Source organism: Mytilus galloprovincialis, chromosome 1, assembly GCF_965363235.1.
Source record: "Mytilus galloprovincialis chromosome 1, xbMytGall1.hap1.1, whole genome shotgun sequence".
NCBI classification, from domain to species: Eukaryota; Metazoa; Mollusca; class Bivalvia; order Mytilida; family Mytilidae; genus Mytilus; species Mytilus galloprovincialis.
Genome location: NC_134838.1, coordinates 95,797,015 through 95,818,061, shown reverse-complemented (window position 1 = coordinate 95,818,061; position 21,047 = coordinate 95,797,015). Strand labels below are relative to the sequence as shown.

Sequence of the window (21,047 nt, the reverse complement as noted above, 5' to 3'; positions counted from 1 at the left end):
TACATATTTGTTTTTTGTTCATTTTTTTACATAAATAAGGCCGTTAGTTTTCTCGTTTGATTTGTTTTACATTGTCTTATCGGGGCCTTTTATAGCTGACTATGCGGTATGGACTTTGCTCATTGTTGAAGGCCGTACGGTGACCTATAGTTGTTAATGTCTGTGTCATTTTGGTCTTTTGTGGATAGTTGTCTTATTGGCAATCATACCACATCTTCTTTTTTTTATTTACCATTGGAAGATAAGAAAATAAGACATCAATCTATCATCAAATAATCTAGTACTGAGATGCCTTCTGTGATTTAAAGAAAGTTATTAATTCATTTACCAACATAGAATGAAATACAACTTTTAAATAAACAAGAGTGCACACGCTGAAATGTCTCGTATTTTTTACTAATCATCGATAGTATGTTGATATTCCTATCATTAAAGATTGCATATTTTGGCGTTAATATTGATTCACGTATAGGGTCTTTGCATCGGAACTAAACACATTTATTCAAAAACCAGTTGTTGGCATGACACGGGTTATGTTCTTCTCATATATGTTATGATGGTATGATACTAAACCCCTAACGAGAAGGATTGTGCCTGATGTTCATATGATGAAATCATAATCTTTCAGTCAGTTTAATTGAAGTCTGGAGCTGGCATGTCAGTTAACTGCTAGTAGTCTGTTGTTATTTATGTATTATTGTCATTTTGTTTATTTTCTTTGGTTACATCTCCTGACATCAGACTTGGACTTCTCTTGAACTGAATTTTAATGTGCGTATTGTTATGCGTTTACTTTTCTACATTGGCTAGAGGTCTGTATCTGTATCTATACGTTGAAGACACCAATTCTGGCTTTTACTCAACGGGAGAGAGAGACACCTATTGGCGGTGTTGGAGAGCAGCCTTGAAGCTCTAAACTGTATCTGCGCATACAATACGGTCTTCCAGTTGGTTCCAGTGTAGAATACTCTTGACAAAGAAAGAGTTCTTATATGGATCGGTGTTGCTAGGAATAGTTTCTAGTGCCTTAGAATTGTTCTCCACTGAATTTGTCACTATATTGGCACTTACAAAATTGTCAAATGTTTTGGGTTTGATTTTCCTCTTAGGTTTACTTTTAACAAGAAAATCGTCGGGATTAATAGCTGGGACCAACCCCTCAACCACTTTGTACAGAAATATCAGCCGTTGACTTGTTCTTCTCGTTTGTAGGTTGTCTAGTTCTAACTCGGCTAGCATTTTGGTGACTGACCCTTCTTCTCTAGACCTATAGTCGCCTGTAATGAATCTAGCTGCTCTGCGTTGTATTCTTTCTAATTGATTTATATCATGTTGTGTACATGGGTCTCATATTATGGCACCATATTCCATAGTTGATCGTACTAATGATATATATGCGGTCTTTTTGCAATCTTTTGGGCAGAAGCGTAGATTTCTCCTCAGAAAGCCGAGTGTCGAATTGGCTTTCTTGGCTACATTTTAGATGTGCGTGTTCCATTTTAGGTCTTCTGATATTTGTAAGCCTAGATATGGGTTGTGTTGGACTTGTTGTAGTACATGTCCGTCTAGGCTGTACATCTTCTGGCTTTTGTTCTTGATGCTAAGTATATAGCACTTCTTATATAGTATAGGGGGAGGGTTGAGATCTCACAAACATGTTTAACCCCGCCGCATTTTTGCGCCTGTCCCAAGTCAGGAGCCTCTGGCCTTTGTTAGTCTTGTATTATTTTAATTTTAGTTTCTTGTGTACAATTTGGAAATTAGTATGGCGTTCATTATAACTGAACTAGTGAAGACCTGTTGGTGACCTTCTGCTGTTTGTTTTTTTTTCTATGGTCGGGTTGTTGTCTCTTTGGCACATCCCCCATTTCCATTCTCAATTTTACTAAATAAAAAGCTTTACCACAACTATCACATACACTTAACACGATCCAAGATAATGAGGTCAAGTTCATATAAAGTTATAAACCGTACAAGAAATACATGTACACCATACAATTATTCATTGAAAATGAGGTCATGGTCAGATGATCAATGTCAGGCAGACATGTACAGCTCAATACAAGCCTTCCATACAACAAATATATTCCATTCAACAAATATAGTTGACCTATACCTATTGCTTATAGTTTTAAGAAAACCAGACCAAAAATAAAGGCAACAGTAGGACACCGTTGTTCGAAACTCATAAATCGATAGAAAAAAAACAAATCCGGTTTACAAACTAAAACTGAGGGAAACGCTTAAATATAAGAAGAGAACAACGACACAACATTAAAATGTAACACACACAGAAACGAACTAAGCATTAGACAAAATCCGATGAGAATAACAAATATAACATCAAAACTAAATACATGAATTTGGGATAGAAAAGTACCGTGACACGTCTTATAGTAATGTGAATTCACACTCAAATATAAGAGGAAACAAACGACACAACAAAAACAGAAACGAACTATAATATAGCAATGGCCATATTCCTGACTTGGTACAGGACATTTAAAAAAAAACAAAAACAAAAATGGTGGGTTGAACTTGGTTTTATGGCATGCCAAACCTCCCGCTTTAATGGCAATGTTAAATATAACATTAAAATGACAACATAACATTACAGGACTACAATACAAATAAATGGGAGAACATATTGGACAAAGAAACACACGAATAATAGCTAACAAAAGGCACCAGGTTTAAAATTTAATACGCCAGAAGTGCGTTTGGTCCACACAAGACTTACTAGTGACGCCCAGATACAAAAGTTCGAAAGCCAAAACAAGTTCAAAGTTGAACAGCACTGAGGACCAAAAGTTCAAAAAAGTTGTGCCAAATACGGTTAGGGTTTTCTGCTTGGGATAAGAACATCCTTATTATTTGGAATAATTTATACTTTTGCAAAACAGTAAATTTTATAAAATGACTATATAATAGATATACACGATAAAACTGAAGTAATCACAGAAAAAAAAAACCCAGATACATTACATAAACCAACATAATCCAACACAAAAAATACACGCACCCGAGTTAGTCAAGGCCTCAAAGCAAACACACAAAAAACACAAAAACTAAACACTAAGCAATGAACCGTGAACTGAGGTCAAGATCAAACAATTACATAAGATGTATGTTTCATTATAATACTTTATTCTGATTGGCTAACTGCACATCACGTGTTATTCCTTAAGCAATTGCACTACTCAATAAAACTTATCATTCTTGATAACACGTGGTCCCACAATAAAGTGCACAGGTGAATTAAATAAAACAATTATAAAATTCGTGTTTTCATGATCATAGCTAAAAAAATGTAATTATTAGTATTGAATGCTTCTTTTTGTAACTTCATTGGGGTGTAAAAGCGTTGACCGAAGTACATTTTGTATGAAGCGCGGAATTCTTAAATAAAACTTGCGAGACTGACATGTACATACTAAAATATTTCCATACACCAAATATAGTTGACCTATTGCATATAGTATCAGAAAAATAAACCAAAACTCAATAACTCAACTTTGACCACTGAACCATCAAAATGAGGTCATCTGCCAGCTAGACGTGTACACCTTGGAATCATTCCATACACCGAATATACTAGACATATCGCTTATAGTTTCTGAGAAATGGACTTGACCACCATAACTTTACCTTGTTCACTGTTCCATGAATGAGGTCAAGGTCAAGTGAAAACTGTCTGAAGGACATGATGACCTTGCAAGGTACGCACATACCACACATAGTTGTCCAAAAATCATAATAAGAGAGAAATTCACATTAGAAAAAATCTCAACTCACTGAACCATGAAAATGAGGTCAAGGACAATGGACATGTGACAGATGGAAAATACGTGACATAAGGCATCTATATACAAAGTATTTAGCATCCAGGTCTTCCGCCTTCTAAAATATTAAGCTTTTAAAGAAGTAAGCTAACGGCACCAGATCACTATCCCTATGTCGAGCAAAAGTCGCATCAACGACCAAAATTGTCGCAAACATCAATGGTTTTGTTGTTCTCTAGCGGGCCAAGCAAAATTCCTGAAATAAAACGGAAAACCCACAGTTTCCAACTATTCCCACGATAATTAAAAGAAAATAATTGGCTAACTGTTCACGTCAGCTTCAGGACATATAGAGACGTACTGATTACTCTAATCAGTGACACACAAAACAATGTCCACTGCAAATTGTTGATTGAAGCAAGAAAAACATTGTAGAATATTTCAGGTAGAATATAATATGTCGTATAGTGTTTGCAGTGACTAATTTGTAAAGAAAATATAATATGAGTTGACAAATTATTTCTGGCTATGAAATATGATTCATTTTGGTTCGATTTATCATCGACAAATTCCAATTCTGGTTCATAGCATACCCGAGAGTCAAGGAAAACCTGTAAATGCTTCAAATTACAAAAAAAAAGATATTACAATAGTAGTACACAATCTTCCTTCTACAACTTATAGAAATGTAAAAAAATATTGTTGTGCGCATCATTTATCCTCAAAGTTTAATAAATAGTTTTGTTCCGTGCCTTTTACAATTTTATACGAACTGTTTCATATCAGCTTTATTAGGGCTACAGAACAACACATGCCGGACTTTTCTTTAATACTTCGCGTTCTACTACGCTTTTAAATTTCTTCTGTTGGTCCGGAGTAGGAGACTGAAAGTCATCTCTGTCGTATACAGCTTTATTAGCTTTTATACTTTTAGATGATCTTTCAGTTATTACACTTTTAGAAGATCTTTCAGTTTTTATTAGTTCTGGTATTATATTTGTTTCTTCACTACGTCCAGTTAATGCTTCTGAACGTTCAGAAATTGTTTCCCGACCTTCATACTTGCCAATGTCATTATCACTAGTTAAATTATTAGTGTACTTAAAGTTTTCGCTTATCTCGAACTCATTTTGCATGGGTTCAGATTCACCAATAGAATAAATTGTCGCCAATCTTCCCATTGATTCGTTATTCTGGAACTGTGTTTGTGCAATACCACGACCGTCATTGGTATGTTTCGGTTTTGTTTTGATGTTACCAGTATTAGTCAGTATTTCTGTTATTTCATCATAGCCATTTAACATTGCAACTGAAAACGGAGTATGCCCTTTCTTTGTTGTCATATTAACATCTGCGTCATGTTTTAGCAACAGATCAACTACTTTTCTTTGACCTTTTGCACATGCGATAAACAACGGGCTTGCGTTCAGTCTATTAGCATGGTTAACGTTTGCGTTCCGTTTCATCAATAGTTTGACTATGTTAAAATGACCCTTTTCACATGCCGTATAGAGCGGTGTCGATCCACTTGTATCCTCTATCTCGACAGAGGCATGATGTTTTAATAACATCTGGGCAACCTCTAAAAATCCTTTATCTACAGCAACATGTAAAGGCGATTTTCCATCCTTTGTTTTCTGATTTACTTCAGCATTACGACTTAGAAGGAATTTTACTATAGGGATGTAACCATTTGAGCAAGCCACATGAAGGGGCGAAAGACCATTGTTGTCACTGATGTTAGTGAATGCATATTGGTTGATCAGTTTCTCCGCTATTTTCTCGTGATTTCCTTTACATGCAACATGCAGTGGTGAAAATCCACCAGAAGTAACTTTATTGACTTTGGCTCTGTGCTTAAGGAGGACACTAACGATCTCTATGTGACCCATTTCGCATGCAGTGTAAAGGGGAGAGAATTCATCTTCTTTAAATTTGTTGACGTCAGCATCATTTTTGATCAGAAGGGTAACTATTTGTTGATGCCCTTTCTCGCATGCCTTGTAAAGAGGAGTCGCGCCTGCGTTTGTAGCTTGATTGACGACAGCGTTATGTCGAATAAGCAAATTAGCCACAGCAATATGGTTTTCCTGACATGCGAGATATAAAGGAGTTCCCCCTTCGTCTGTTCCTAAATTTACGTCAGCCCCATTTTCTATAAGCAATGCTCCAATAGCCAAATTGTTCTTTACACATGCAATATGTAAAGGGGTTGATCCACGTTTCGTTTTCCTATTTGTGTCTGCTTCAAAATTTAGTAAAACTTCAGCTACATCCCAATTTCCTTGCTGTGCTGCCAAATACAAAACTGAAAATCCTTCAGTAGTTCTTTGGTCTGGATCTGCCTTGTTTTCCAATAAAAGATTTACAACATCAGTTTGATAATTCTCACAAGCAATATATAATGGCGTAAAACCATCCTCGGTTGTTTGGTTAACGTCTACTGCATACCCTATTAATAACTCAACAAGTTCGCGATAACTCTTTTCACATGCAATTGTCAATGGTGTTGAACCATTTTGAAAACTACCATTCGGATTCACTTTATGTTCTAAAAATATGCAAGACATTTTTAAATTACCCGTCAAGAAAACACTGTACATCGGAGATAACCCACTATTCGTACAAATGGTAGGATCCGCGCCGTACTTCATCAATAATTTAACGATGCTGAAATGCTTCTCTTCGTAAGCAATATACAATGGCGTTGCACCTTCGTTCTGAGTCTGATTTACCTGTGCTCCATATTCTAATAGCAGTTTCACAATATCAAGATTCCCCTTTTCACAAGCTATATACAACGGTGAAAATCCCCCTTCTCTACATATGGTGGTATCGGCTTTGTTTTTTAGAAGCAGTTCTACTATAGAGGTGTGTCCAAAATCACAAGCAATGTACAGTGGTGTTACTTTCGATTCTGAACTCATATTAACATCTGCACTACTCTGAATAAGCAACTCTACAATTTCGTTTTGTCCTTCCTGACATGCTATGTAAAGAGGAGTACATCCATCTTGGGTGCTTAAACTAACATCAGACTTATATTTAAGCAACATCTTTATAATATTTGTATACCCTTTCCCGCAAGCGATATGTAATGGTGTAAATTCCTGTTTGCTTCGTCTATTAACATCAGCTTCATTTTGTAATAAAAATTCGACCATTTTTTCATTTCCTTTACTACATGCAATAAATAATGGAGTATATCCATCCGGCACCTCTCTGTTAACATCCGCGCCATGACTAATAAGTTGTTGAGCAATGAGCTCGTGATCTTTTTGACATGCTAACTGCAGTGACGTTAGTCCAAAAGGCGTAAATTCGTCCACGTCAGCGTTATTTTTCAGTAATAATTCCATTAAGTCTGTCATTCCTGTATCACATGCAATCATGAGGGGCGTATATCCTTCGTATTTTTTGTTTGGATTTCCTTTATGATCAAGTAATAGTTCTGCTAGCTTCACATTCCCCATTTGACAGGCCATATGCAAAGGTGTCAATCCGCTTTCTCCGCATAAATTCGCATCAGCGTCATTTTCCAACAACATTCGCACTAAATTGAGATTTTGAGTTTCGCATGCAATCATTAATGGTGAGAAACCAAAATTTTCGGTTGAACTTACAACAGCTTTGGATTGTAGTAATAAATCGACCACTTTCAGGTCTTCATTTTTACATGCAATGTGAAGCGGCGATATGAGCTCCTCGTCCATTTGGTTTACGTTTGCCTTGTGCTCGAGAAGTAGTTTCGTAATTTCTACGTTCTTCTTTTGGCATGCAATATGTAATGGTGCAGTCTCTCCCTCTTTGTTGATAAAACTTACCCCATCTTCTTGTTCCAAGAGAAGCTTAATGATTTGGATGTTTTCGTGTTTTGTGGCAATTAACAAAGGAGTTTGACCATCACTGTCACAAACTTCTGTGTTTGCTTTGTGTTCTAAAAGAAGTCGTACAAATTGTTCATCGTTTTCCTTGCAAGCAATGTGGAGAGCAGTTTCTCCGTCTTGTGTTGTTACATTTATATTCGTGTTGTTCTTAAGTAAGATAGTTGCAACATCAACATCACCTTTCTTACTAGCAAGACATAAAGGAGGCATGAGTGCATCTTTTTTCGTGTCTGCAATGGCTTGTCTATTTTGCAATTCATCGACTAAATCCATATGTCCATTCTGAATAGCGATGTAAAGAGGTGTTCTTCCATCTGTGGTACTTTGATTGAGATCAGCTCCATGATCAAGTAATAGCTCTGCTGTTGGTTTGTTACCTTTTTCACAACAAACACAAAGTGGAGTGAAACCATTTTGGGATGTTTTGTTTACATGAGCGTTGTGTTTTAAAAGGAGTTCCACGATAGAAAAATCGGCCTTCTGAGAAGCTATAAATAAAGGAGTAAACCCACCCTTGTTACTCTGATTGACATTGGCTTTAAAATCTAATAATACTTTAGCAGCATCATATCTATTCTTCTCGCACGCAATATAAAGAGGGGTTGCTCCTGTTATAAAACTGGCATTCGCATCTGCATTATTTTTTAACAATAATTCTGCTACGGATGCGTGACCATTTTGACTTGCAACGAATAAAGGTGTAACGCCATCTCTCGTGGCCTGGTCAACTTTTGCACCATTAGCTATAAGAATGGCAACTAATTCAGAAAATCCATGTTCGCATGCTATATGGAGAGGAGTAGCTGTGTTGGTCGTATGAATATTGACTTCTGCCTTCTTCTTTAGCAACATATCAGCAACTTTGACTTGGTTCTTCTGACAAGCAATGTAAAGTGGAGAGGCACCTACATCTGTGCATTGGTTGATATTTGCTTTGTTGTCAAGTAACATTTCAGCAATTGATTTATGTCCGTTTTGACAGGCGACATAAAGTGGCGTGGTACCAGTTTCGTCACTTTTATTAACATCAGCTTCATTTTCAATCAAAGATTTTACCATGTCAAGATTGCCTTCCTGGCTCGCAATATAAAGGGTCGTTGCCCCTTTATAAAACACTGCATTTATATCTGCACATTTTTGCATTAGCAATTTAACGACTGTTGTATGACCCTGTAAACAAGCAATGTAAAGCGGCGTATATCCGCCTTGGTTTCCGTAATTCGAATCCGCGCCATTTTTAAGTAGAATTTGGACGACATCCGAATGACCCTCTTGACTAGCAATGTAAAGAGGTGTGATTCCTGACTCATTTGTTCTGTTCAGCTCAATATCGGTATTTGCTAACGTTTCAACAACTTTAGTATTTCCATTTTTACACGCAACGTAAAGCAGTTTAAATCCTGAATCTTCTCCCATCAAAATGTTATTGTCTGCTTTCAGTAATAATTCCACTATAGCAATATTTCCAAGTTCACACGCTATATACAATGCTGTTACACCTGCTTTTGTCTTTTTGGTAATATCGGCCTTATTGTCAAGAAGAACTTTAACGATATCTGTATTGTCCTCTTGTGATGCAATAATGAGTGGAGATGTTCCATCCGTTTTACTTTTGTTGACATCTGCATTTTGACTAAGCAATAATTCTACAATAGTCATGTGACCATTTTTACATGCGACAATTAAAGGGGTTGTTCCATCTAATGTTGTATTTTCAATATTTGCTTCAGCACTCAATAGAATCTTAACAACACCGACATGTCCCATGCTTGATGCAAGGTAAAGTGGAGTTGCTTTGTCTTTTGTCGTAATGTCTACATTCGTTTCATCAAGAAGTAATTCCACAACTGATTTGTGGCCCATCATACATGAAGCATGAATAGGGGTAAATCCACTCTCATCAATCGCTTTTATTGCTAGACATTTTTCACGTTTTTGGAAAAATTCTACGAAGTCTTCATATCCCATGAATGAAGAAACGTATAATGGCATGACTTTGTCTTCAATCAAGGAATCTAGTCCCTCGTGTTTTTTAAGAAAATTTAGAAACTGCATGCGAAACATTTCGAATGATGTCTGAGAAGCTGAAAATACTTCCCACCATTTTTGGTCTTCAATGTCTTTTATTAGTCGTCTAAAGTAGACATGTTCCAATTCAGGAGGAATCAATACGGTATATTCCTTACAATTCTCACTCAAGGACTGAAACTGAACCCGCTCACTAATGTATCTACTACTTCCATGTTTCAATACTGACCGAAATGCATTTTTGTTTTCAGCAACAAAAAGACTTATGACATCAAATATTTTATCACGAATTGCTCTGATGTATTTATACCGTTCCTCTATGAATGTGTCTAGTAGGGCTTTGATTCTAAACGAAATGAAAAGCATGGTAGGATGATTAAGCAATCCACAATCTGAACACACCTCGTCTATTGTATCTTGCTGTGATTTGATGAAATAACCGTTTGTCCAACTTATTGTCAAAAACAACCAAAAGTGTCAGAATAAAAAATGCCCATTCATCAGTATCACACATATTTTGTAGTTCTGTGTTCAAAAGTCTGATGGGTTCTTTAAAGAAGTCTACTTGATTTTTCACACTTGAATTATTACGAAGTTGACAAAAAAGGAAGAAACTCTCAATGTCATCTACAATATCTTCGTCTAGCCTTCGCATGTTATCGTCTCCAATATATTTCGACGCTATTGTACGTTTCTCCTTCTTACTAAGAGTAAAGCTCTGCGATAACAATTTACATTCAAACATTTTGGTATTTCTAAATATTTTTGAAAATTGTTTTGAATTATAAACTTGTTTTCTGCAAGTCATGATAAATCGAAGGTCCTCGGAACTTTTAAAAATCTCTTCAAAATGGTCCATATGTATTGCCCATTCTGCTATGCATTTTTGGTCAGCAGAAAACCTCCCGCAAAAATTATCAATTATAAATACTTGTTTCTTAAAGCGTCGTCTAAATTTTACAAGTTCTGCTGGTCTTTTGATTACAACTATTTCAAATCCTTCGTCGCGGTTTAGCTGTAATACAAGATGTCGTGATGTCATCGTTTTGCCATTTCCAGACTCCCCCGTAAGAACAACGCATGCGTTCTCTCTGATTTTTTCCATGACCATTTGTGATGCTATTGTCGAAACAAAATGTTGGTCTTGCGTTCTCCACTTATTTACCTTTCTATTAATCGACTCTGAAAAAATATATAGGTTGAAGTCCATCAGAAGATGATTCTTCTACAATAAGGGTATTTTTTTGTGTTTTATATGTGTTTATAATGATAAATTAGTCATACATTATACTAAAACAAACTACATAAAAGTTGCTACATATGGAGCAGACATTAAACTTCCATTGCATTTGAGTATTCTCAATTCAATCGTCGGTTTCATTTTTCTTTGATAGAAACATATCGTTGTGTAAAATGCGATTTTATTCTGGTAGATATATGTATTTTTAAAGCGCTCTAAGTCTGTTATGCTTTCCGGGAATAGTCCGCATGGTTTTTTTCTGCAGTGTGTATTTCTAGCAAACCATACAATATTATATGATTGTTTATTAGTTCGTATTGGCTTGAACTAGCTCCTAGTAACTGCGAGTACTCTCAGATCTGCACTTTGTGTCTTTTGTGTTTTTGTTAGATTGTTTGTGCTTTGTATCGATCTGATGAGTTAAACCATTTTCAACTGATTTTATAATTTGTTCTGTTGTGCTGTTACACGAATGACCAAGGTTAAGAGGATGGTTGGACGTATTTATCACCGCCACATTATGTATGTGTCTGTCCCAAGTCTTAAGCCTATATTTCAGTGATTGTTGTGTGTTGCTGTATATCATATTTGTTTTTCTTTTATGGGTTTGCACATAAACCAGACCGTTAGTTTTTTTTCGTTTGTATTGTTTTCAGTGTCATTGCGTGGCATTGTATGGCTTGCAATGTGTTATGGGTTTTTGTTCATTGCTGAAGGCTGTACAGTGACCCATAGTTGTCAACTTTCTCATCATGTCGTCTCTGGTGAATTTGTCTCGTTGAAATTGTTATACCACATCGTCTTAATTGTGTCAAGAAGTTGCACGCGTTTTCGTGCTAAGCATAATCCTACTCGTTATTCATAGTAAACTAGGACAGGAAGTTGGTATCCGACATGTCAGAAAAGCACACCTAATTACTGTCAAGCATATGACCAAATATGATGGCTTATAAATACAAATCTTTCGAGTATAATTACCGTTCTCAGTCTCAGAAGCTAACCAATCAAAGAATTTGATTTGGTGTTTCGAGCACAAATTGTGTATGATGAGTATTGAGTAAAGTGTACGAGTGGTTTAATTTTTGTAATTTACCGAGGCTAAAAAGCTAAATGAAAGCTACATACCTCTACGATCGTTGGGTATAGGGTCTTCTGAAGAATTGATATCTTTCTGTTGCTGTATTAGATTAATCACCTGATTAATTTCATCGTTATCAAGGTAACCGTGAACCTGGTTCTGTTCTTCAGAAATTGCGCTTCCTCCAAGACGTTCAATGGACTGTAAAAATCAAAACAAAAAGTGCGTATCATTCGTATTTGTTTTGTTTGTATTTGCAAACTTCTGTATCATTCAGAATTGTGTTATTAATATGATAGGAGTACCACTACATCAATGAGACATTAGCTTTAGCACAACAAAATCAGAATACACCTATAGTGGATTTAAGGTATTAAACAATAGTCTGATTCCTCGAACACAGCAGAGTTCTCCAATACTATATTCAAAAATTGTATGGTAAAAAACAAGAGAAATCAAAAATAAATTCATAGACAATCTCTAAAACGGAAAACATTCAGATGTATGCACGTTGCGGTTTAGAACTAGAATTTTTAGCAATGCATGCGTGTGTTAGTATTTGAAATAATCTCTAGTCAAACTTCTAAAATTTATAAGGTTCCAAGAGAGGAAAAGGAAATTAAAAAGGTAAAAAGCCATTCAAAGGTATTTTTGGAAAATTTTTATATGGTTTTCCAAAATAAGGTCTCATGAAAAATAAGTAGTTCACAGTTGTTTGTCTGAAGGAAAAACACATTTCATAACTCGATACTTAAAACTCACAAACTAATATTTTTGCCAATTGTAATAAAAATAAAATGCATATAAAAAACAAGAAGTAATTGTAACAGGATGCTGTTACGAAGTCTCCCAAACAAAGCTCCCATAACTCGCCATTCATATGGTCCCATGTTCATTTGATTTGATTTTTTGTCCCATACAAGAATATATATGGCATACGAGTGGGGATCTCCACCATTTACAAGTATTCAAACAGCAGGGGATGGTGATGACCCCCAGGGACTTTACCTACATTTCATTTGATTTGTTTCATTGTCCCATACAAGAATATATATGGTTTAGGGGTGGGGATGTTGACCGTTTACAAGTTTTCAAACAAGAGGGGGTGGGGTAACCCCCTCGGGACTTCCCTTTTATATCATTTCATTTGTTTTATTGTCCCCTACAAGAATATATATGGTTTGGGGGTGGGGATCTGGACCGTTTACAAGATAATAGCACATTCTCAAATTGAACGGGGTGGGGGTGACCCCAAGGAACTTCCATTTAATTTCATTTGATTAGTTTTATTGTCCCATACAAGAATATATATGGTTTAGGGGTGGGGATGTTGACCGTTTACAAGTTTTCAAACAAGAGGGGTTGGGGTGACCCCCTTGGGACTTCCCTTTTATTTCATTTCATTTGTTTTATTGTCCCCTACAAGAATATATATGGTTTAGGGGTGGGGATCTGGACCGTTTACAAGATAATAACACATTTTCAAATTGAACGGGGTGTTGAGGACCCCCGGGGACTTCCCTTTTATTTCATTTGATTTGTTAATTTCATTTGATTAGTTTTATTGTCCCATACAAGAATATATATGGTTTAGGGGTGGGGATGTTGACCGTTTACAAGTTTTCAAACAAGAGGGGGTGGGGTGACCCCCTAGGGACTTCCCTTTTATTTCATTTCATTTGTTTTATTGTCCCCTACAAGAATATATATGGTTTAGGGGTGGGGATCTGGACCGTTTACAAGATAATAGCACATTTTCAAATTGAACGGGGTGTGGAGGACCCCCAGGGACTTCCCTTTTATTTAATTTGATTTGTTTTATTATCCCATACAAGAATATACATGGTTTAGGGGTGGGGATGTTGACCGTTTACAAGTTTTCAAACAAGAGGGGGTGGGGTGACCCCCTAGGGACTTACCTTTTATTTCATTTCATTTGTTTTATTGTCCCCTACAAGAATATATATGGTTTAGGGGTGGGGATCTGGACCGTTTACAAGATAATAGCACATTTTCAAATTGAACAGGGTGGGGAGGACCCCCGGGGACTTCCTTTTAATTTCATTTGAATAGTTTTATCGTCCCATTCAAGAATATATGAGGTTTAGGGGTGGGGATCTGGACCGTTTACAAGATAAAAACATTTTCTCAAATTGAAGGGGGTGGGGATGACCCCCCAGGGACTCCCCCTATATTTCATGTGATTTGTTTTATTGTCCTTTAATCATTTCTGAAGACTACATGTATCTATCACTTACAGTTTTCAAGTTATATTCATTTGAAAATTTTAGAAAATAAAATCCCATAGGGTTCTATAGTAAACCCCTCCCTTCTTTCTGCCCCCCAAAATACCCCTTAATAGACCCCAATGCACAAACGAAAGATCGATGGCTCACCTAGACATATTAGTCTAACATTCTATGAAACCCTAAGTTAATCTGACCAGGGGTTTTGGAGAAACGCTGCGGACAAGTTCATTTTTAATGAGAAAAAGAAGAAGAATAATAACTAGATTTGCCATTGCAAGCAATAGCGGATGGCACCCTTCCCCTATTGCCAGGCGAGCGGCAGCCAATTTAGAAAATTGTTGTACAGTGATCGCACATATATGCATGGCAATACATGTTTCTGAAAATTTTCAGTACATTCAGAGCATTTTAAAAAATTTCACATTTCTGCTGTTTCCATGGCAACGGCAGCCATTTTGAAAATTTCAAAGTCAAAAGTCTCATCTTTACTTGCCAGTTAACAATAATATCAAGTTTCATCAATTTTGGAGCATTTTGAAATTTTTGAAATATTTGATCATGTATCCATGGTAACATAGTAGTTCCAATGATTGTCAAAATCATTCAAAACCTGTATATAGTAGACAACTACATTGTATAAAAATTTGATGATTCTATATTCAAGCATACCAAAATTATTCACCAAACCCTGAAGTTTTTAGAGCATTTTGACCTTTTTGCATTGTTTCCATGGTAACAGCAGACATTTTGGAAATTCCAACGTCAAATTCTACATCTACCAATGTTGCTCATTGTTACCATGAAGTTTCAAAAAATTTGGAGCATTTTCATATTTGGGAAATTTTTGGTGCAGTTTCCATGGCAACATAGTAGTTCCAATGATTGCCAAAATTATCCAAAACCTATATATGGCTGGCACCTGCATTGTATTAAAATATAAGGATTCTGAGTTTAAGCATCTCCAAATTATTCACCAAAACCAAAAAGTGGATTTTTTTACAGTTGTTCCGTTTCCATGGTAACGGCGGACATCTTGAAAGTGCCAACCCCAAAAAGCAAATCTTCACATGGTGGTTAACATTATGGTATAGTTCCAACGTCTTTGTTCCATTTATATTAGAGTTCCAGAGTGGACAAAAAAGTGTGGAAGAAAAATAATAATAACTAGAATTGCCATTGCAAGCAATAGCGGATGTCACCCTTCCCCCCATTGCCACTAAGTTGCAGCCATTTGAGAATCGTTTAACAGTGAATGCACATATTTGCATGGCAATACATCTTTCTGTAAATTTTTAGTACATTCAGAGCATTTTAGAAAATTTCACATTTTTGCTGTTTCCATGGCAACGGCAGCCATTTTGAAAATTTTGAAGTCAAAAGTCTCATTTTTACTTGCCAGTTAACAAAAATATCAAGTTTCATTAAGTTCAAAGCATTTAGAGAATTTTTGACTTTTTTGCAGTTTCCATGGCAACGGTGGCCATTTTGGAAATTGGAACTCTTCTGTTCATCATATTTGGAAATCATATCTGTTCATCATTTTGAAATATTTGTTCATCATTTTTGTCTTACAAAACACTGTCATTTTAGGAACACAAAATTTCGGGTTGCAGTAGGGTCTAAGACCATAAAAAATGGCTGCCGTTTCCATGGAAACGGAACAATTGTGAAAATTTTTGTAATTTTGTAATTTTGTTCATCATTTTGGAAATTGGAACTCTTCTGTTCATCATAAAGTTCCAATTTCCAAAATGATGAACAAAATTACAAAATTTTTGAAATATTTGGTCCTGTATCCATGGTAACAGAAGAGTTCCAAATGTTTTTAAAGCATTTTGACACTGATGCACTGTTTCCATGGTAACGGCTGACATTTTGGAAATTCCAAAGTCAAAAGTATCATCCAGACTTGCCAGTCAACAATCATATTAAGTTTGATCAATTTAGGAGCATTTTGAAATTTTTGAAATATTTGGTCCTGTATCCATGGTAACAGAAGAGTTCCAATGATTGTCAAAATCATTCAAAACCTGTATATAGTGGACAACTATATTGTGTAAAAATTTGATGATTTCAAGTTCTAGCATACCAAAATTATTTACCAAACCCTGAGGTTTTTAGAGCATTTTGACACTGATGCACTGTTTCCATGGTAACGGCTGACATTTTGGAAATTCCAACGCCAAATTACGCATCTACCAAAGTTGCTCATCGTTACTATGAAGTTTTAAAAAATTTGGAGCATTTTGAAATTTTTGAAATTTTTGGGGTAGTTTCTATGGCAACATGGTGGTTCCAATGATTGCCAATATCATCCAAAACCAATATATGGCTGGCACCTACATTGTGATAAAATATGATGATTCTGAGTTTAAGCATCTCTAAATTATTCACAAAACCAAAAACTGGAATTTTTCACAATTGTTCCGTTTCCATGGAAACGGCAGCCATTTTTTATGGTCTTAGACCCTACTGCAACCCGAAATTTTGTGTTCCTCCTTATAGTGAATTATCATTAAGATTGGTTCCATTTTACTCCAAAAAACCTGTCGGACAAAAAAAGGTGGAAGAATAATAATAATAACAAAGAAACATAAGAAAAGCAATATGTCACCCGACATTGTCGATCGGGTGACATAAAAATAAAGAAAACAAAAAGAAACGTAGAATAACAATATGTCACCCAAACTCCGTTTAGGGTGCCATAATAACTAGATTTGTAATTGCTAGCAATAACGGATGGCACCCTTCCCCTATTGCCAGGTGAGCGGCGGCCATTTAGAAAATTCCAAACTCAAAAGTCAATCTACATAAGCTAGGCAACATTTGTTATAAGTTTCCTTAAATTTGAAGCATTTTGAAGTTTTTCATATTTTTGCTGTTTCCATGGTAACGGCGGCCATTTTGAATATTCCAAAGTCAAACCCATGCTGCATTTTTTGCCCTCCATAATAATATACCATTTAATGTCTCTAGACTAAATTTAACATTGATGTTCTGGAATGTTCTGTGAAAATTCAAAGTTTTGACCTTTTTGCATTGTTTCCAAGGTAACAACAGATATTTTGGAAATTCCAACGCCAAATTCCACATCTTCCAATGTTGCTCATCGTTACTGTGAAGTTTCCTGAAGTTTGGAGCATTTTGAGAATTTGGAAATTTTTGGTGTAGTTTCCATGGCAACATAGTAGTTCCAATGAGTGCCAAAATCATCCAACACCTGTATATAGTGGGCACCTACATTGTATTAAAATATAATGATTCTGAGATAAAGCATATCTAAACAGTTCACCAAAACAAAAAACTGTATTTTTTCACATTTGTTCTGTTTCCATGGTAACGGTAGCCATCTTGAACCATTCCATGCTTCCTGCAACTCTGCACCTGGGGGTCCTTACTATAGTAGAGTTCCATCAACATTGGTCCATTGGATTTCGAGAAATAACCTGGACAAAATTTGTTGCAAGAAAAATAATAATAAGAAAAAAAAGAAACGTAGAATAACAATACGTCACCCCAACTCCGTTGAGGGTGCCATAATAATATGAAAAAAAGAAACGAACAATAACAATATGTCACCCCAACTCCGTTGAGGGTGCCATAATAAGAAAAAAAAGAAACGTAGAATAACAATATGTCACCCCAACTCCGTTGAGGGTGCCATAACTAGAATTGCCATTGCAAGCAATAGCGGATGTCACCCTTCCCCCTATTGCCACTAAGCAGCAGCCATTTCAAACTTGTTTAACAGTAAATGCACAAATCTGAATGGCTATTCATCTTTTTGTAAATGTTCAGTATATTCAGAGCATTTTAAAGTATTTCACATTTATACCGTTTCCATGGCAACGGCAGCCATTTTGAAAATTTCAAAGTCAAAAGTCTCATCTTAACTTGTCAGTTACCAATAATATCAAATTTCATTAAGTTAAAACCATTTTGAGAATTTTTGACATTTTTGCAGTTTCCATGGCAACCGTGGCCATTTTGGAAATTCCAACTTCAAAAGTCATATCTAGACTTGACAGTTAACAATCATATCAAGTTTCATCAATTTTGAAGCATTCTGAAATTTTTGCTCCTGTATCCATGGTAACATAGTAGTTCCAATGATTATCAAAATCATTCAAAACCTGTATATAGTGGACAACTATATTGCATAAAAATTTGATGATTTTAAGTTCAAGCATACCAAAGTTATTCACCAAACCCGGAAGTTTTTGGAGCATTTTGACCTTTTTGCATTGTTTCCATGGAAACGGCAGACATTTTGGAAATTCCAACGCCAAATTCCACATCTACCAAAGTTGCTCATCGTTATGCTAAAGTTTCAAAAAAAATGGAGCATTTCCATATTTTTGAAATTTTTGGTGTAGTTTCCATGGCAACATAGCAGTTCCAAAATGTGCCAAAATCATCCAAAACCTGTATATAGTGGGCACCTACATTGTATTAAAATCTAAAGATTTTAAGCTTAAGCATTCTCAAATAATTCAAGGAACTCCAAAATTTTATTTTTTCACCATTTTTCCGTTTCCATGGTGATGGCAGCCATTTTTTAGTTCCAATTTTGCACAGACTCTGGGGAGTCAGGGTTCCTTGTTATAGTGCACCATCATTCGGATTGGTACTTTTGGCTCTGAGAAAGCGGGCGGACAAAATTAGGTGGAAGTATAATAATAATAATACAGAAAAAGAAACAGAGGAAAAGCAATATGTCACCCGACATTGTCGATCGGGTGACATAATAAGAAAAAAAAGAAACGTAGAATAACAATATGTCACCCCAACTCCGTTGAGGGTGCCATAAAAAATAATAAGAACTGAGCAAAAACAATAAGTCTCCAAACTTTGTTTGGGAGACTTAATAAGGAGATTCCTTTATGTGATATCTAACTGACCTAGAATGGTTTGCTATAACACATTGTGACTTGGATGGAGTTGTCTCATTGGCACTCATGTCACATCTTTTTGTTTCTGTGTATTCTGATTTACGGTGATATACAAACTTGTCTTATTTTTTTAAAATGTACTTACTTGAGCGACGTCCTTCAGTTTCTCATAAAATTCTGCGTCATCGGTCGTCTCTTCTTTCTTGTTAATGATATAATTCAAATAGAATTCAACTCTGTAAAGATCTGCACCAACCGAAGTGTCCAGTGCTGATGGTCGCCACGGTGGAATCTTTATCCCTGTCAATGATTTTACAAGGATCAACAGAAGTCCGGTATCCAGACACTGACATGGATTATCGGTATCGTCGTCTGTAAAATACAGTTATTTTCTTTGAGTTATTCAAAATTAACCCAATTTATGACTTAGAGTAACGATAAAACTTAAAGCAGATAAACACCCTAAATTAGTAAATATTCTCATTTATCTATTTTATGCGATAGTTTTTAAATAGTACGATTTTTCTTAAAATTTCAAAATCAAAGGATAAAACATATCAAACGAATGGACAACAACTGTCATATTCCTGACTTGGTACAGACATTTTCAAATATAGAAAATGGTGGATTGAACCTGGTTTAATAGCGCTAAACCTAAAAATGTCACAAATAATGGTAAAAAGTCTAATTCGGTATGCCAAATTCGTGAAATTGAACTGAATTGGGATTGTAGTTACGACATGAGGAAGAAGATTTTTAAGCGGTTATATATAAGCGATGGACAACAAACGACGGAGGTAAGACGACGACTAACCCAAGTGATGACACACTATCACATGACTTTAAATGGTGGGGTCAGGCTAAATAGGGAGTATCCTCAACTTCGAATTGATATGATTTTTTTCATGTCTCTTGATAAAAGGTGCATTCGTGGTCAGGCATTTCGTAATGTTTACAAATGTACCTGTGATGGTGTTCAGTTGTTGCCACTGAGCATTCGTGATGATCTTTTCGTCTTTCAATTCACGAAATTTGTCTTTCTCTTTTAGTAACGCTGCTTTAAATCCGCCATTGTAATGTCTGTCAAACAATTTAGAAAATGCAGATGGCGCAACACGGAGAACAAGATGGCCCATATACAGGTACTGTATTCTGTCTTTCTTTAGTGAAATGGACATCTTGGACGGTGTATGGGTAAACTCTAAAATACAATTTCATTTTATGTTTCTTTCGTAATTAAAATAATTATCTTAATGTAAAACTTACAATGTCAGATATAGCATTGATCCTTTTGATTTTTTCTTGGCTGATCTATTTAAGATGGGTAGGTAAAAATTGTTAGACTTTCTCTGAGCAGAGCCGGAGAAGCGGGACAGTTTTGAATTTTTGTTACCTAGAAAATATGTTTTACAATTATATGACTTAGTGCGCACACCCGCTGTGTTCAAGCTTGAACCTGCCAAAATCCCAACCCCAAAAGAGGCGATAATTTTATGACTTACAAAAGATTTGAAAGTTTACACACAATTATATAACTAAAGCCTTTTGAAATTGATTTTCCCTTAATATTAACATTGTTTCAGAAAAAGTGGAGCAGCGAGTACTGCATCACTTTATTCTAAAATGACACTATGTTTCATACTAATTATTTTGACATTTGGTAAGACAAAGATAACAGAAATGTTATAATATCGTAAACTGTAGTATATGAATCATTAAAACGTTTAAACTGAATGTTTCAAGGTTTGGTTAATAATCCATCGATTAACCTTTGCACATGAAGTCGTATACGTAACATTTTTCTTGTTTTCACATTCCACCGGTCTTCCTTATATGACAAAAGGGAAACAAACAATGCTGTGATTATCAACAGGACGATTCACAGCCTCGG

The 21,047-nt window shown here is 35.7% G+C and overlaps 2 protein-coding genes across 2 annotated transcripts; both read right to left on the bottom strand.

Moving 5' to 3' along the window:
• Nucleotides 1-3,126: 3,126 nt before the first annotated feature.
• LOC143045863 (uncharacterized) lies at nucleotides 3,127-10,132 on the bottom strand. Its single transcript, XM_076218676.1, has one exon. The coding sequence runs from the start codon at nucleotides 10,061-10,063 to the stop codon at nucleotides 4,580-4,582; it is 5,484 nt and encodes a 1,827-aa protein (XP_076074791.1). The 5' UTR covers nucleotides 10,064-10,132; the 3' UTR covers nucleotides 3,127-4,579.
• LOC143062823 (uncharacterized) lies at nucleotides 10,074-20,354 on the bottom strand. Its single transcript, XM_076234669.1, has 4 exons — nucleotides 20,121-20,354; nucleotides 19,302-19,528; nucleotides 12,063-12,216; nucleotides 10,074-10,879 (listed from the first exon to the last, which is right to left on the bottom strand). The coding sequence occupies exons 1-4, from the start codon at nucleotides 20,332-20,334 to the stop codon at nucleotides 10,074-10,076; spliced, it is 1,401 nt and encodes a 466-aa protein (XP_076090784.1). The 5' UTR covers nucleotides 20,335-20,354.
• Nucleotides 20,355-21,047: the final 693 nt, after the last annotated feature.

Excerpts from the sequence above, each read along its gene's own strand:
- LOC143045863 (XM_076218676.1), bottom strand. The coding sequence starts at position 10,063 with ATGCTTTTCATTTCGTTTAGAATCAAAGCCCTACTAGACACATTCATA.
- LOC143062823 (XM_076234669.1), bottom strand. The coding sequence starts at position 20,334 with ATGTCCATTTCACTAAAGAAAGACAGAATACAGTACCTGTATATGGGC. Across the intron at positions 19,529-20,120 it reads ACAACTGAACACCATCACAG|ACGACGATACCGATAATCCA; the intron begins GTACATTTGTAA and ends TGTATTTTACAG. Across the intron at positions 12,217-19,301 it reads AACTGAAGGACGTCGCTCAA|TCCATTGAACGTCTTGGAGG; the intron begins GTAAGTACATTT and ends TGATTTTTACAG.